We start from the raw sequence: 16,561 nt of genomic DNA on the forward strand, positions 1-16,561 counted from the left end.
TTTACAAGTTCATGTTTTGGTTTGACCGCACTGGTGATTCTTTTCTGTATGATGGATACAAAAAGTTGGTTTTGATTGTGGTAGTGTATCAGCAAAACATGCCAATAATAGGAACCCCAGTATTTAGTTTTATCCTATTATAACACTAGGCCTATTCTAGTGTTTGACGAGTGATTTTAAAGTGAAATTATCGTAAAAAGGTTCTCCAGCAAAAATAAAGGTGTGTATCAGTGCAATATTTAGTATATTTGTGCTGGAATAACGAGATATGAGGCGGTAAATGCTGGCTCGTAAGTGTTTATTTTGCCAAGCGCCGTTGCATCCAGTTGCGGTTCACTACGTGAGTGAGGCGGATTAGTAGATATTTCAATAAGGTGATTTTGTTTTAATTAAAAGTTGGATTTAGAGGATAGTTCTAAATACATATGTGCACAACAAATAAAGAATATCACTTGAGCTTATTTTTTCTCACCTGTTTTAGCAAAATCGATAGTGTCATTATCTCATATGCTTGGTTCGAAACCAAGGGGTACGAAATAGGGTCACAATAGGCTCTACTGCCATAATAGGCACATCACCCTATTTCACTCTTGACATTGGCGTGAGAGATAACAAAGAAAGTTATTGACCGATTTGAACAAATTGTTATCTGTTCTCTTCAGTATTAAATTCTTATCTACATGAACCTAAACAGAAGGTCACACTCCGCAAAGCAATTCGGTTCCAAAGTTTTTCTTTGCTTTGATAAAATTATTTTTTTAAGGCTGTGTAAACAACATTCTTTATGTATGATTTTTTTTTAATTACTTAAAGCTTAAGATGAGTTTTAACTAAATATTTCCAGCCGAAGTCCCTTCTACAACATTACATGAAAATCGGCGATTTTGAGAAAATTTCGAGAATCAGTTGACTTGATTTTTCCTCCGTTAAAGTCAGAATTCCATTCCACATTTTTTTCAGAAACCTTACATGAAAGTTTCGGTGTTTTTAATGCTTAAGTATGTGGAATGAACTTTAAGCAAATATCCACTGGCTACATTAATGGGGGGCGGGGGGGTTGTAAAACGAAATTTGAAAATAAGTCCGGAGAAATAAGCCAAAATTTCAAAAACTCACTCTAACTTGATGAAATTAAATTCTGTTTAATGTTTTTGAGAGGGCTTTGGAACGGATTGACAATACAATAGAGATAAAGGTATATGCTTTTATTTGTAATCGATATATTGAGAAACATTCATGTTTTCCTTTAAAAAATATATTATTTTAGAATAGATCGGAGAATTCTACTTCAATTTGATGTATTTTAGTTATCTATTTCGACAAATCTGACGTTTAGCACGACCGAAGGACTTCCCTTTGACAAATTGTCGCTGTAGTGCTATCTTATGACAAACGCCATTTTGGGGTGAACTGAGTTAGATATGCCATGTTACTGAATTTTAAAACTAATACAAAATGGCGTTTTCAGACTTTTTAAATTCTGCTGTGTCACTGAGATATAGCGAAAAACGATTATGACAAGCGCCAATTTCTCGATAGATCAAGTTATGCTATTTTATGACAACAAAAACCAGACAATAATCCTAACATCAAGGGCTCATTGAAGCCAAAAAGCCAACAGGTGTCCTGATGACATACGTAATTCCTATGCTGATAATAATCTCGGTGAACGGGCATAGCGAAGTTGGTTAATCGATTGCCTTGTACGCAGCTCACCTGGGTTCGATTCCCAACCCCGCATTAAACGCACGAAAAGAGATTTCTCTAATGCGAAAAGAGGCGAATGACCCTAAGGTTGAAACCTCTATAATCAAAATAATAAAAAAAAAACGCATAATCTTAGCTAGGTTCTTGGCTTGGGAGAAAAACTTTTCCTACCATGTTTTTTTCTGGGAATTGTTGGCTTGTGTTTTCAAGATTATTGAACCAATTTCCTTTCGAGATTTCCACTAATTTTGTAAAGTATACCGAAATGTAATGATGGATTATGCAAGAAGTATGTTTTGAAAATTGCTTCCGACGAAGAACGTTTCACTGCGGGCGGTAATGAATTCTAATTTACCACACCTTGAACGAACAGTGAATTGGCGTAACACGCCGTGTTGTTTGCTGGAATCACCAGATTCTCCAGACGACGACCTCGAGATTGGATGAGCTTTTCATGAAGTATAGCTGGGGACCGTGTTGCCAGGAGGTTTCGCAAGAATATACACGATCGATGTGCGTACAAATTTTGCAAAAGACATCCAATGAGGTTCTGTTTGCAGGTGACTCACATGTTCATAACGGTTTAGTCAATAAACATAACGCATACACAGTGGCGTAGCCAAGGGGGGGTTTTGGGGGTTAAAACCCCCTCCAAACCAAAATATTTCAATTGCAGAAAAAAAAGTTTGATGCTGACTAGTTTACTAAATATTTAAATAATAATTTAAAGTTTATTATCTGTTCATTACATTGAGAACCTAATGTTTTAAACGTTATGGGGACTTTTTATAAATTGTGAGAATGGGATCTTGTAACTAATATTTTAGTGAGAATCCTATAGTTGATAAATCATGTAAATATCAATCAAAATAGCTCAATGAAAACGCCTACATAGAAACTGATGAAAAATGGCATTTTACGCTTGTCTCTAACAGGTCAGAATCGGTTTTTATGCGCATTTGATTTTTTTTGGGTTATCACTTATATAAAGTTCCACTAGCTAAGATTGGTAATAAAAAAAATTGAAAATTTTTCACGTTTTTCGCTATTTATGGTGTACATTTGGGAATCGAATTGAATGGCGCCAAGATTCCAGAATTTGGAAACCATCAGCTTTTGGAGGTTTAGTATTTAGCAGCATAATGTTGTTGATTAATTTTTCCAGTTGGGTACATTACTAATTCCAATCAAATTTAGTTCGAGACTTAGTGTCTTCAGCAAAGTTTTCAAGAATGTTATTGCAAATAGCTTGCTTGAAGATAGGCGGCAACAAAGAATTTGGGAGAACACCTTGTAGATGACGTTTACTATTCTAGTATGCAAAAGTGACTTCAACGCCACTTTGGTAAAATTTAACTTTTTCGTATTTTTAAGTTCACTATGAAAATTCGCATCTTTCGTTTGCACTGACTTCAAATGAAAATTAAAAATAACCTGTTGAAATACGAAAATCAAAGTGGAGAAAGCATGCTTTTACCCGCACCATGCAAGATTTGAAAATTGGCAGTTCAGTAATGTGATTAATCGGTAATTAGTTCCCGCTTAACACCATTTTCATAGATGGGACATACTACTCCCTATATCCTATACTTTGGTAAAATCTCCTCCTTCCAGATCCTCAAAAGCACCCAGTGGAGTGCTCTAGCCAATTCCTCTACACTGTGTTTGAGTAGCTCACATGGCAGTTGATCATTGCCAGTGATTCAACCGTCCTATTTTTTCATGAATCTTAGGTAGATCCGGAATCTGTCGTCGACTGCACGCGTTCCAAGCTGATTCTTGCAATACTCTTGTCGTCTACTGCTTCGCTATTTAGGTGTTCGTCATAATATACGTATCAATCATGAGAATTTCTGCACATTATTTATAAGGTTTACAGACTATCCTGTGCGATAACCGGTTTATACAATGCACCGGCCTATCAGAATGTTTATGTCAACGATGACGAGCTTAACATTCCGCCATAGGCAGCTATCATACACATGCTCCAGCTGCGCATATAATGAATCTTTCTCGGTTTCGTGAGGTCAGTGTACATTGATAATGCTCTAGTCGAAGAAATGGCCTTTGATCCACACTACACACATCCTTTCGCTGATCGCCTGCCACTTGATCACGCGTTGGCGCATTTTGCCCAGCTCTTGTGCCGTCGCTCGATCCCCGCATTTCCACACCTTCTGCCCCGTCTATCAAAGCTCTTCCAATGCTACGGTTTCGAAGTTGCGAATTTTCAACTCATCCTTTTCTGCTTGATTGTTAGTAAAGTGGTGTTTTTGAACTACTCGTTGAACTTGACCTAACCTGTCTCGTAGTCCGGCACCCAGGGCCGCCGAGAGGGGGGGGGGGAGACCGGGGTGTTTCCCCCCGGGCTTTGAAGGAGGCCCGGATTTTTAACAGAAACTAAAATTTTGACAAATACTTTTTCGACAAAAATGTATTTGAGAATATAATTAAAAATTCAATATCTTGTGTGTGAGGTAACTAGAATAACGAAAATTCTAAACTACTGCATATTTGATATCAACTATGTTTATACCAACCTAATTCTCGCATCGAAACAAGATCAGACTCGAGCGGGCATAGCGGCATTTGTACATTGAATGTCATGTACGCAGCTCACCTGGGTTTGAATACCAATCCCGCACACAGGAATAGAGATTTGTTATAGGAAAATTCCTAACCTGAATGGAAAAGCGAATGGCCTTATCGTTAAAATGTCTATAATCGAAACAAATATCGTTAAAATGTCTATAATCGAAACAGATTTGTAATGGTTAAACAATTAAATGGTTTGATTAGAAGTCATGAGGTTGTCTTCAAATTTCGCCAATTTGAAATCGATTTTTTTGATTTATTGAATTTCCAATCTTCGAAAGCGCTGGATTAGTATCGAAAGTAATCATTGAAAAAAAAACCCTGCTTAGGGTTTTTGGAGGTGAATTCCGTGTCTTCGTTCAGGTAAATCTGAATTCACCCGGAAGAATCCATTGGATTATTTTGCAAATTTGCGTTGCTCTTTTCTTTACCAGGAATCACCCAGCACCCAGTCCTCATAAATATCATCCTCGGGTTGCAGGCCCTATGTTCCTCACAAAGATTCTCGAAAGAAACTGAAGTGTGATTTCACACCCCGTGTTTGTTTACTGAGGAGCAGAGCAAAGCTCGCTCGGGCTATCCTTTACAGCGAGAGTGGTTGGTTAACAAATGCAAAATGTATGTACAACTAAATGTGAACGGCACAGAAAGGTGGAGTGCTTTACCAAAACATTACACTCTGCGGTGAATGTGAAGAAAATAAGTTATTTTTCCTCCTAGTGCTACGAGCTACAAAGGAAATAACACTGCATATTTATTTGTTTTTAAGCGTTTTATACAATAAAAAGCAATGGAAGTGCTCCAAAATTCTGTCGGGTCGAGATCACTTTAATTTGAAATTCTGATTGATTTCAACGCATACCCATGTGTCTCTTGAAGTCCATCCTCTGCTCAGTAAAATTCTGCCGGTCAAAGTACCACTCGAGGCGGTAATCCTATCTCTATTTGAGAGCTCAATTGGTCAAATGAGTCATCAAAAACTCTTGATATACCAAAAAAATTCGAAATTAATCCAAAAATTTAAATTTAAAATTTAATATATTTGGTTTGCCGTTCATTTATACAAAATTTATAAAAAATCATATTCAGATGCGAGATGATACATAAAAACATTTTTGTAAAGGGGTCCTACTCAAATGACGTTGCTTTTTTCGGTGATTTTCGATTACCAATTCCCCCTAGTAAAGAGGCCAGGGATGGAAAAATAAATACGTTTTACAATTCTTTCAAATACGGCCTTTTATCAACATTTTCATTATAACAGCAAATTGCGTACACAACAAGCCACTTTCGTGACGCATACAGTGTTAATAGTTTTGTTTTGAATTTTATATGTCATGGAGCATGAAAAGAAGATCTCTTAGTTCACAATCCTGCAACTGCCAATAATTCTAAAAAACATACGTTCTACTAAATTACTAAATTGTGCTTGATTGATTTCGAAGAGAAAATATAACTCTGCTACCAAACTAAATCAACTAGTTAGCAAGATTAGCTAACTAATGTAGCAAGTTTAATCCGCATACAAAATCTTGTCGTTTTGGAGGAGTGAGCGTGAGATTTTGAACGTCGCTTCCTGAACGTAACGATTTTATTTTATTTTTGAACTATTTTCTAGAAATCAGTTACAACATTTTTGTAAAATATTTTAAGGTATGCTAACACACCAACACAAATAAAACAATAATTCATGTTTTTATAGGATTATGAATGTTGTCGAATCCAGCATATTTAAAATATGATCCATGTTTCTCATTTTTTTATTCCTACATGGATTTTTTTTATTTTGTTAAAATTTCATTGATCTTTTTTTTTTTTTCAAGTTGTGGATTGTATTTGTATTTCTACAATTGTTAGATTCTGCCTTTTTTTTATCTATTTGCACACTTTTATTTTATCCATCTTTTTACGTTCCTTACTTTTGCTTTTTTCTATTGCTATCACTTACTTTAATTTAAAGTTTTTTCTCTGTTATTGAATTTTATGCGCAATTTTTCGAAAAAAATCCGGTTTATTTTTTTTCTTATTGTTTCATATTTTAATACCCTGCTTTTTTATTTGTTTCTTTTGTCATTCCATCTAATTTTTAGAATTTGTCTATTTACTACATTTATTCTTGTCATAGCCTTTTTCTATTTCCTTTATTTATATTTTTTTGCATTTCCAAAAGCAATTTTACTTATTCAAATTCATTCCTATTTGTCTTATTGTTTAATTTTTTACCTTTCTCCTATTTTCTTTCTCATTTTCTAGTTTTTAGCTTTCCGTTTATCGTAGTTTTATTTTTTCCCATTGTTCATTTAACATAATTTTATTTTATTTTTTTGTTTCGATTACAGAGGTTTTAACCTTAAGGTCATTCGCCTCTTCGGGTTAGAAAAATCTCTTAGGAAAAATTTCTAACCCTATGTGCGGGGTCGGCCTCGAACCCAGGTGCGCTGCGTATAAGGCAATCGATTTACCAACTACGCCACGCCCACCCCTATAATTTTATTTATTTTTTTTATACCTTTTTCTTAAGATTTAAATCGTTATTGTTATTTCTTCATGTTTTCCATTTAGCCTATTTTGAAAGTACTTTTTCTGTTGACCATTTTCCTATACGTTTACATTAAATTTTTTTTCCTAAAAAACATTTGATTTATCTTTTCTTAATTTTACATTTAATTCGTTGTTTGAATTTATTTCAAATTTCATTTGTAGTGCTTTTTCTATTCTTTAAATAATATCCATTTTATTCAATATTTTCGTGTTGATATTTTCATTTTTGTGTTACTATGTTTTAATTGCCGCAAGGTTCTACTGTATCGATTTTGTTGGCTATTTTCGGCAAATTTGAGACTAAGAGAAACGAAAGCAATGAAATTGAAAGACGGATAGGTATTCTAGAGCGAATCAGTTATAAACATAGAACGGAAAACTAGAACTAGGCAGGCTCATATGGGCATGATCGAAAGGAAATGTGAAGAATTCTTTGCCTTCTGCTTAGTAGGAGTTGGGCGTTGCACCCAAGTCTACCGCATGGCCTATGGTAGAACATAACTCATCACCATGTTTTACCGCCGACGCCGGCAAAAAATTCTTCACAAATCCTCGCTCAGAACGTAAATAGCCAACAAAATCGATACAGTAGAACCTTGCGGCAATTAAAACATAGTAACATATAAAAAAGTTGGTAAAAAAGTAGATAAAAATTCGATTTCTGCTAGCTGAGCTGTGTCATTAATTGCTATCAGCCATCCGTGTGTGCGGAACGAAAAATCAATAAGTAGTTCAATCACAATAGGATCGGTGCGACACCGATAGCTTGGTGTCGATTGAATGCATACGTCACGGCTTGATGCTAGCAGAAAGGGAGAAGAATGATCGCATGGTCGTTCTAGGCGAGGATTTGTGAAGAGTTTTTTGCCGGCGTCGGCGGTAAAATGATGATGATAAGATATGTTCTACCATAGACCATGCGGTAGACTTGGGTGCAACGCCCAACTCCTACTAAGCAGAAGGCAAAGAATTCTTCACATTTCCTTTCGATCATGCCCATATGAGCCTGCCTAGTTCTACTTTTCCGTTCTAAGTTTATAACTGATTCGCCCTAGAAAACCTATCCGTCTTTCAATTTCATTGCTTTCGTTTCTCTTAGTCTCAAATTTGCCGAAAATAGCCAACAAAATCGATACAGTATTTTCATTTTTGTGTTTCTATAGTATACTATGTTGGCTTTTTTCTACTATTTTTTGTTTTCCATTTTGTCTGTTTGCTCCGTTTTTGTTCAATAATTTCAATTTTCTTAACTATTTCGTCTTTTCATTATTTCAATTTTCCAGTTTTTCAAAATTTTCTGGTTCGTCCATTTTTTATAAATTTCTCTATGGTTATTTTATTCTTTTCTTTTATATATACTTCTCTAGTTTTATGCGTTCTTAATGTTTTATTTATTTTTTCTATTGCTTTAAATATGTCTTGTTTTTAATGTTAAATAAATTTTACTATTCTTGATTCATCGAGTTTTTCCGTTTTATGCATTTTTTATATTAATGTTTGTATTCTTTTTAGTAGTTTTTCATTTTCATTGATTCTAAAAAAATTTTCAACTTTCCTATCGATTTTTCATTATTTTCACCATTTGTTCAATAATGTCCGACTTTTTTATTCTTCGCAATATGTTTTTCTAGTTTCCTGTTTTCCTTTATCAATTTTTATAGGTTTGGTTTTTTTCTCGATTAAATTTTTTTTGACAATTGACATTAATTTGTTTATTTGGTTGATTTTGTTGTTTTTAGCTCTTTTGTACATTCTTTTAATATTTAGTTTTCCTATTGCTTTTTTTAATCTTTTGTCGTTGATCGTCGTTTAGATATTTTCAATTTTTGTAATTACTACATTTTTAATCTTGCCATTTCCATACTTTTATAAATACTACAAAAATGGCGCTTTTCAAAGTCACCAAAACTGTCGAAGAGGTATTAAAAACTCCCACAGTATTAAAAAACTCTACGTTTTTTCCTTCATTGGCACTACAAACAACTAGAGCAAAAAAATGGTACATAAACATAAAATTTCAGTGTACTATACATAATATCTGTGAACTCCAATGGATTTCAAACATTGACTTTTTTGTACTCAGGCTCAGGCAATACACAGTGGTAGGGGCCCGTACGTTGGACCCCCCGGGCCCGTATTTTCTCTCTGCGGCCCTGCCGGCACCCAACATAACTGACACTTGCGACAGGTATTTAGTTCTGCCTACGGTAGGGTTATAGCGCTCATGCCCGCTCACACCATCCCATTTCGCTATTAGTGCAGAACACAGTAGTACCCAGTCGATCGCGGCCTACAGATTAAATGTCATCAATAGACCCGCCAACATTTTGAAAAATCGAAGATTTTCATCAAAACCCCCTCCAAACCAAATTTCTGGCTACGCCACTGCGCACACAGCAGTTTAGTGCGACACGAAGCCGATCGAAGGAGTCTGCACTGGGATGGACATGCGGAATATCACCGAACAAGAAGTGACGGAGGATCAAGGATTTGAAGAGCTTCAGTTTGGTGGAAGTTGGGGCAGCTGAGGTACAGCTGTATAAGGCGCGAATGCCAGCATATATTTTTCCGCACTGTTGTGCTATCAGACCATCAGACTGTAAATTATTTTGGAAGATAAATTCTAGATTGTTTGCGTTGTCGAACCAATCGATGCTCTGATCGTCCATCATAATTCCCGGTACTGGTAGAGAAAAACCAGTAGCCCTGCGACGCCGATTAGTGATGAACATCGCCTTACTTTTAGCAGGGTTCACGTGAAGGTTATGTCGCCGCGACCAATCAGCAACTTGTTTGAGATCCGCATTCACCATCCTAACAAGCTCGCGTGGACAAGGTCCAAGCCGACCGATATAGAGCTGTATATCATCGGCGTAAATCTGAATGGAGCAGTACTTCAGAACCGTCGGTAGATCGTTTACATAACAGCTAAAAAGCAGAGGACCAAGCACTGAGCCTTGGGGCACACCAAACGGTGCATTAGCACTGTTTGAGCAGTGATTTCCACAGAAAACGGTCTGCTTTCTATTACACAGGTACGACTCCATTAGGCACACGGCAGTAGAGGAAAAATTGATCTGTGCATTCAGTTTGGTCCATAGTTTTCTAGGAAGGATGGTATCGAAAGCCTTTGAAAAGTTCAGCAGTAGCAGTATTGCAGTACTCTTTTTATCAATGACTAGTGTCAACCTGTCGCGCGTTGCTGGGACTATCAACGAAATAGGAGGAAAACACCATTTGTTCCGAAGCGCCATCTGACGGCACACAAACACGCTCCATAACAAATGCCTACTATGTGCAAATTTTTACAGCAATCGGTTAAGCCGTTTGGGAGTCTATAAATCATATACATACAAACATTGTCTTATATATATATATATATATATATATATATATATATATATATATATATATATATATATATATATATATATATATATATATATATATATATATATATATATATATATATATATATATATATATATATATATATATATATATATATATATATATATATATATATATATATATATATATATATATATATATATATATATATATATATATATATATATATATATATATATATATATATATATATATATATATATATATATATATATATATATATATATATATATATATATATATATATATATATATATGTATATATATTTATATATATATATATATATATATATATATATATATATATATATATATATACAGGGTGTTTGGTTCATGGTTAAGAATCTCTCGAGGGGTGATAGACTGTCAATTTTGGAGAAAAAAAATTGTTCTACACATACCCTCAAATCTCAACCGTTACAGAGTTATTGAATTTAAAAACTTATTTGTCTTAAAATACCTCTAACTTTAAAAGTATACTTTGTATTTTAAATGTTTTAGTTCCATTCGAAAGGTGAGAAAATTTCCTATTGAATGATGTTCTCATATCTTTTAGTTAACTAGTTTTAATTACCTTTTAGCTGTAAAGTAATTAAAAGTTAGTGTTTTTGAGGAGGTTTTTGATAATTTTCTCGAAATAATGAAGTATGATTATAGCAATATCCATTATCCAAAAGTTGGGTTTTAGGACGATTCATAATTCGTTCTTGGACGTCATATTCCTATCTCTTCTCATTTCTTTGTAATTTCATTACTATACTTTTCCTGTAACCGACTTGCAAGTGCTTAAAAGACTCTAATCTAAAAAATATGCTTTATATCGTTATTTACAAGATTTCATTGGAAAGCTGAGAAAATGTCCTATCAGTGTATGTACAAATATCTTTTAGTTAAGTGTACCAAATGATTTTTTACTAACGAAATATCTAAAAATTTGTGTTTTTTGGAGAATTTTTTAATTATTCTAATTATTAATCAACAAAATTTATCGTTATTCTTGTTCATTTGATGCCCCTTAATGTTCTCTATAACTTTTGATTTGACACTTTGTCTATATCTCTTTTCATTTTGCTGCTATTTAATAGTTAACACAGCATGACCTCGCCGCAAATGTAGTTGGTTCGAAATCGTTATTTTTGCATATGAAACGATGTGATAAAAACGATTTTGCGTCGAAACCAAAAGAGATAATTGGATGGAAACAAAGAAAGAACTGTAGAACTTGCTGAAATGCATTATTTTCATGATAATAATGGTGATGTTTATTATTTACAATTTTAAGAAAATTAACGAAAATGTTAATGATAGCACTAACTTTAAACTAATTTACTTTTAAAAGAATACTAAATTCCCTTAACTGAAAGGTATTAATACATTTTTCTCTGTAAAATTTTCCTGGCTTTCGAATAAAAAGAAAAACAATACAATAAGTGCAATTCTTTTTCAATTAGAGCTGGTATTAGTGAAAATGAGATAAAAATATCCAAGTTAAATAACCCAAACTCATGAAAATAAGAAAAGGTAAGTGTATCATGTCAAAGAACGAATTATGCAGCTCTTCAAGACTAACAATCTGGATTATTAAAATGATGAGGTTAACTATTAGGATTTTCAAGAAATGAACGAAAAATCGATTAAAAATGTTTAATTTTCAATAAATTACTTTGAAAAGGCAACTTAAACTCATTTGTTGAAACATGTGATGGCATCACTCAATGCGAAATTTTCTCACCTTCCCAGTGGACCTAAAATGTTTGAAATACAAAGTATACTTTTTGAGTTAGAGGTATTTTAAGACAAATAAGTTATTAACACAAAAAGTTCAATAACTTTTTAACGGTTGAGATTTGATGGTATGTGTAGAACAATTTTTTTCTCTAAATATGACAGTCTATCACCCCCCGAGAGATTCTTAACCATGAACCAAACACCCTGTATCTGTATATATATATATATATATATATATATATATATATATATATATATATATATATATATATATATATATATATATATATATATATATATATATATATATATATATATATATATATATATATATATATATATATATATATATATATATATATATATATATATATATATATATATATATATATATATATATATATATATATATATATATATATATATATATATATATATATATAGTATATATAGATAGATAGATAGATTGCTCTAATGTCGTCGTGTACTCGAAGAACAGCAGTTTTAATACTTTGGCCTGTACGGAAATCGGCCTGAAAGTCAGACAGCAGATATGCTTCGATGTAAGAGTTCATTTATTACTTAAGAAGTTTTTCAAAAGCCTTTGATAGCGCTCAAAGTATACTAATCGGACGCAGATTGGTGATGTCATTGAAATGCGCTTTCTTCTTCAGTAGCAGAATCTTTGCGTGTTTCCAGCATTCAGGGAAGGTAGAAGTTTGGATGCACATGTTGAATAAATGTGTTATGTATTGCATAACTAATAGTAGGATGATCTTAATGAAGGTAATCGGTAAATCGTCTAACCCAACAGCGTTCGATTTAATATCCCAGGTGGCATTGACGACTTCCCAGTACCGCACAGATTGAAACGAAAAGTTGTATGGCGAAGGTGGTGCTGCTCGCAATGCTCTCGGTCCTCTATGGTTACTGTTCGTGTAGTTGGCCAAAAATGTTCGATTTACCTCATCTGGATCAAACTCGCACGGCCGAGTCGATTTCGCCTTGCCGACTTCAAGATTCCTAACACGTAGCCAGATGGTTTTGACGGAGTGTTGCTATACAAATATCGGTTCAAGTACTTTTGTTTAGCTATAGCGACTTTCACGTTAGCACGATTCCTCAGCACCTTGTACAGCTGCCATTCATTTTTTAAGTGCGTTGCAGCTAGCAACCAGTCTTTGTAGGCTCACGTTCGAGTAGACACTGGCGTACATCATCAGAAAACCAGGCGGGAGGTACTAACGCGAAAAGGAATACACGAGTCTTGCACCGTTTTTATGTTTACATTAAAGAATTCCATAGCATCGTTTACATCTACTATTCCATAGAAATAATTCCACGGAACAGTAGTATATTTTCGCCACTCAATCGAAACTCCAAGGCAAAACATTCAGTTTTATCCGTCGATTCTGCTGCTAGCACCGTATTGAAGATCTTGTAGCAAGACAGATGTTCTCTGTAATAAACAGCAATTCCTCTGCCGCGCATCGTTTCTCATGATGGAATAACCAGGGATGCCGATGCTAGTATCACTGTTTTTTGTGGTTAGCCATGATTCGGTGAAGCATGCTATCTCGACTTTGGAGCCAAACAAAACATTGCGAACTTCATCTAGTTTGCTAGATTTGCGCGCATATACTCATGGCAAATATTGAACTTTCCAGGAATTAGAACGGCATTCAGTACTGTTCCCGGAATGTTCGTGGAGCTGTGGTTGTGTGATGGAGGCATTAAGTGTAGTGAGGAAAACAATTTCTAGAGGGCTGCATAATTACGGAGGAGCATATAACTATAATATCTGATATACAATCTTAACTTAACAAATACAAAAACAAATACAAATTTTGGACAATACCATATAAACGAAAACTTCAAAAGTGAACGAAAAGCATAGTTAAAATATTTATCCAGTTCGTTTTCAGAACGCATCGTTTTGGGTGGTGCGCCAGCAGCGGCTTTCACATGGACGACTCCTTGCTAGGTGTACACCGATGCCAGCTTACCCATTTTCTTCAGATGTAGTGCTGCTGATTTTAGCTTGCGCGCTTCGGTGGTCAGACTTTCGTTGATGTACGACGATCAGAATCCACTCCGATGTGTTTCAATTTCAGGTCTCGCTTCCGTAGGTAAGCATTGTAGAACTCGTCTCGCGCTGCTTTCAATGTGAACTCGGCTACGATGAGGCCGAGCGGTTCATGTTGCTGCCCGATTTCATGCGTCTTGTTTCTGCCGTACTGGTTAGTTTGTCGTTCACTACTATGTGCCTGCCTATTTTCTTGAGTGTCAAATTCAAATCCTCGCCAGGTTTGTAAGGGATGCTGCTGATTATGTGCTCGTTTCGGTTTTCCAGTGCCCCGATTCTGTTGGATACATTTTCCACCCTCTTATGTAGCGACTCTAACGCAACGTCGTGATGCTGAAATTTTGCTGCACACTCATTTCGAATGGACTTTATAACACTCTTCAATTCCGTCTTCACTGCATAAATTTTGTTGTTAACGTCTTTAATTTCGTTCAGCACTGTGTCAACGAGGCTTCTGGTTATAAACAATATTTATAAGTTTCAAGATATGCAATCTCAAATTTAAAGAATCGTTTTTCTCGTAAAGTGCTAAATGGCGCTTGTCACCAAAGCGACAACATGTTTCAGTCCACGTGAACCATAGCAACATTTAATCACTGCTGTACTACGAGAGATAACCATCAAGCACAAACAGGCACCACCATACACCATATGTCACTATGGCGAGACCGAGCGATATGCGGGAAGATCTGCACAAAGCAAAATACAAACATCCATTCATATGCCCCCACTAGTCAGGCAGCACAGAGTTAAATAGAATTTAATAGAATAATAGTTTTAAAATGTTTGAAACAAGAAATTATTGAAACAAGGGTCACCTTAAACACAGGCCACATCAGCCTTTACTTTGTGAAAAAAATATTTCGTAAGCTCTAAAGGCGATAAAAAAGTCATTTTATGATCAAATGTCACTCTGGACTATTTGGGTTAATTCATTTTTCAAATAGAAGTCTTTATATCGCGTTGAACCTTAGATTTTTCGACGAAATATGGGACTATAATACTTTAAATTGGAGTGAAGATGCATATTTGATATCAGACCGATTTTTTGGGCTTTCCTACCAATTGTTATGTTACGAATACTGTTAGGTGAGAGCTTTCGCCCCAATTTATTCTAAACTATGTTTCCTATACAAAGAAAATTTGAACTCCAGCCGGTCGAGACACATGACATTTTCTATTTTGTCCCGCATTCGCCATTAATCAGATAAAAATTATATTACTTAATACATGCCTTCCATACATACACAAGTATAATACATACCTTCCGGGTCTTTCCCAGGTATCTCATAGCCTTTCTCAGATGAGATAGACAACGAAAACTGATACAACCATGCTATTGTGTCATTGTGCCCTCAATTTTGTTGAATTATATTTGAACTTTCGTATTGTTTGTCTTTAGAGTCATTCAGTCATCACATCCCGTATGCAACACCATCATGCTGTTCGGAGTCATCACCTGTCTAGTGTCAGTAATACTACTTGGAATTGACGGTCAGTTCATTGCAGCAGAAAATTATCCCAAGGTGAGCTATATAATAAGGTAATTCATTTAAAGTATAATAGTAAAATTTTTGGTATTCCATTGATTTGCATCAACACAAAAAAAAACCTGTTTTAATCCACCTAGCGGTGCAATTGTGCCTTTCTCAATCATGAACACGTGAATGTTTGCGTTGTTTATATTCATTAAAAGCTTTCAAATGCATATATTACATTTTATTATTATACATGACATGACAAATATACAAGAAAAGAAATCATTATTCGAGTTCTAAAATTTTGTAAAAGATAAACAGCCACGGTAATATTGAACTGAAAAAACCTGTTTTAATCCACCTAGCGGTGCAATTGTGTCTTTCTCATTTCTCTAAACTATGGCACGGAGGCTTTTTATGTTCAACATAATTGTGGAAATGTCCATTACATTCTTAGTACACTTTGCACTTATACACAATGGCTTGCCAGCCACGAACTTGATGAGCTACGCGTCGACGGTGAAACACTTGAAACAAAAAATATCGTACTTCATTAGCCTAATCAGCATTAGATCAATGTTATCTGCTTACTAACTCATTTTGTCATGCGAGGGTGGGTATGTGAGGAGGGCGAAAGTCCAATGAACGAACGACTACCCAGCTTAAATTGGTATGCTTTGTGATATAGTGGTGGTTTAAAGATGATGGGGTTGAAGGGGAGGGGTATGAGGGCTGGATGGGGTGGTGGTCTGAGGGGTGATTTAAGAAGATTTTTAAGGGAAGGGAGTTAACAGTAGAGGGGGCCCCTGTTAAAATCCATAAACATTATACGAGTCAAAAAAAGCCGGGATTAGGTTGACGTTTTTCAGAGTGATTCCATAACCTTTCTATATGAGAAAGGCAAAAAAGTGCCAAAATCCAAAAAAGTGAATCGTCGTCAATTTTTTTTCGAGTTTGCATCAAATCTCGACGTTTCATGCTCCTTGAAGACATTTAGCATCAAAAATAAAAATTC

The 16,561-nt window shown here is 34.9% G+C and overlaps 1 protein-coding gene across 1 annotated transcript in view; it reads left to right on the forward strand.

Annotated features, from left to right (window-relative positions):
* LOC131682747 (gamma-aminobutyric acid type B receptor subunit 1) overlaps positions 1–16,561 on the forward strand; it is a 508,949-nt gene that overhangs the window by 456,513 nt on the left and 35,875 nt on the right. Inside the window, exon 11 of the mRNA XM_058964464.1 lies at positions 15,471–15,594. Within this exon, the coding sequence (XP_058820447.1) occupies positions 15,471–15,594 (124 nt within the window). The remainder of the gene's footprint in view (positions 1–15,470; positions 15,595–16,561) is intronic.

Source organism: Topomyia yanbarensis, chromosome 2 (assembly GCF_030247195.1).
Source record: "Topomyia yanbarensis strain Yona2022 chromosome 2, ASM3024719v1, whole genome shotgun sequence".
Lineage (NCBI taxonomy): Eukaryota > Metazoa > Arthropoda > Insecta > Diptera > Culicidae > Topomyia > Topomyia yanbarensis.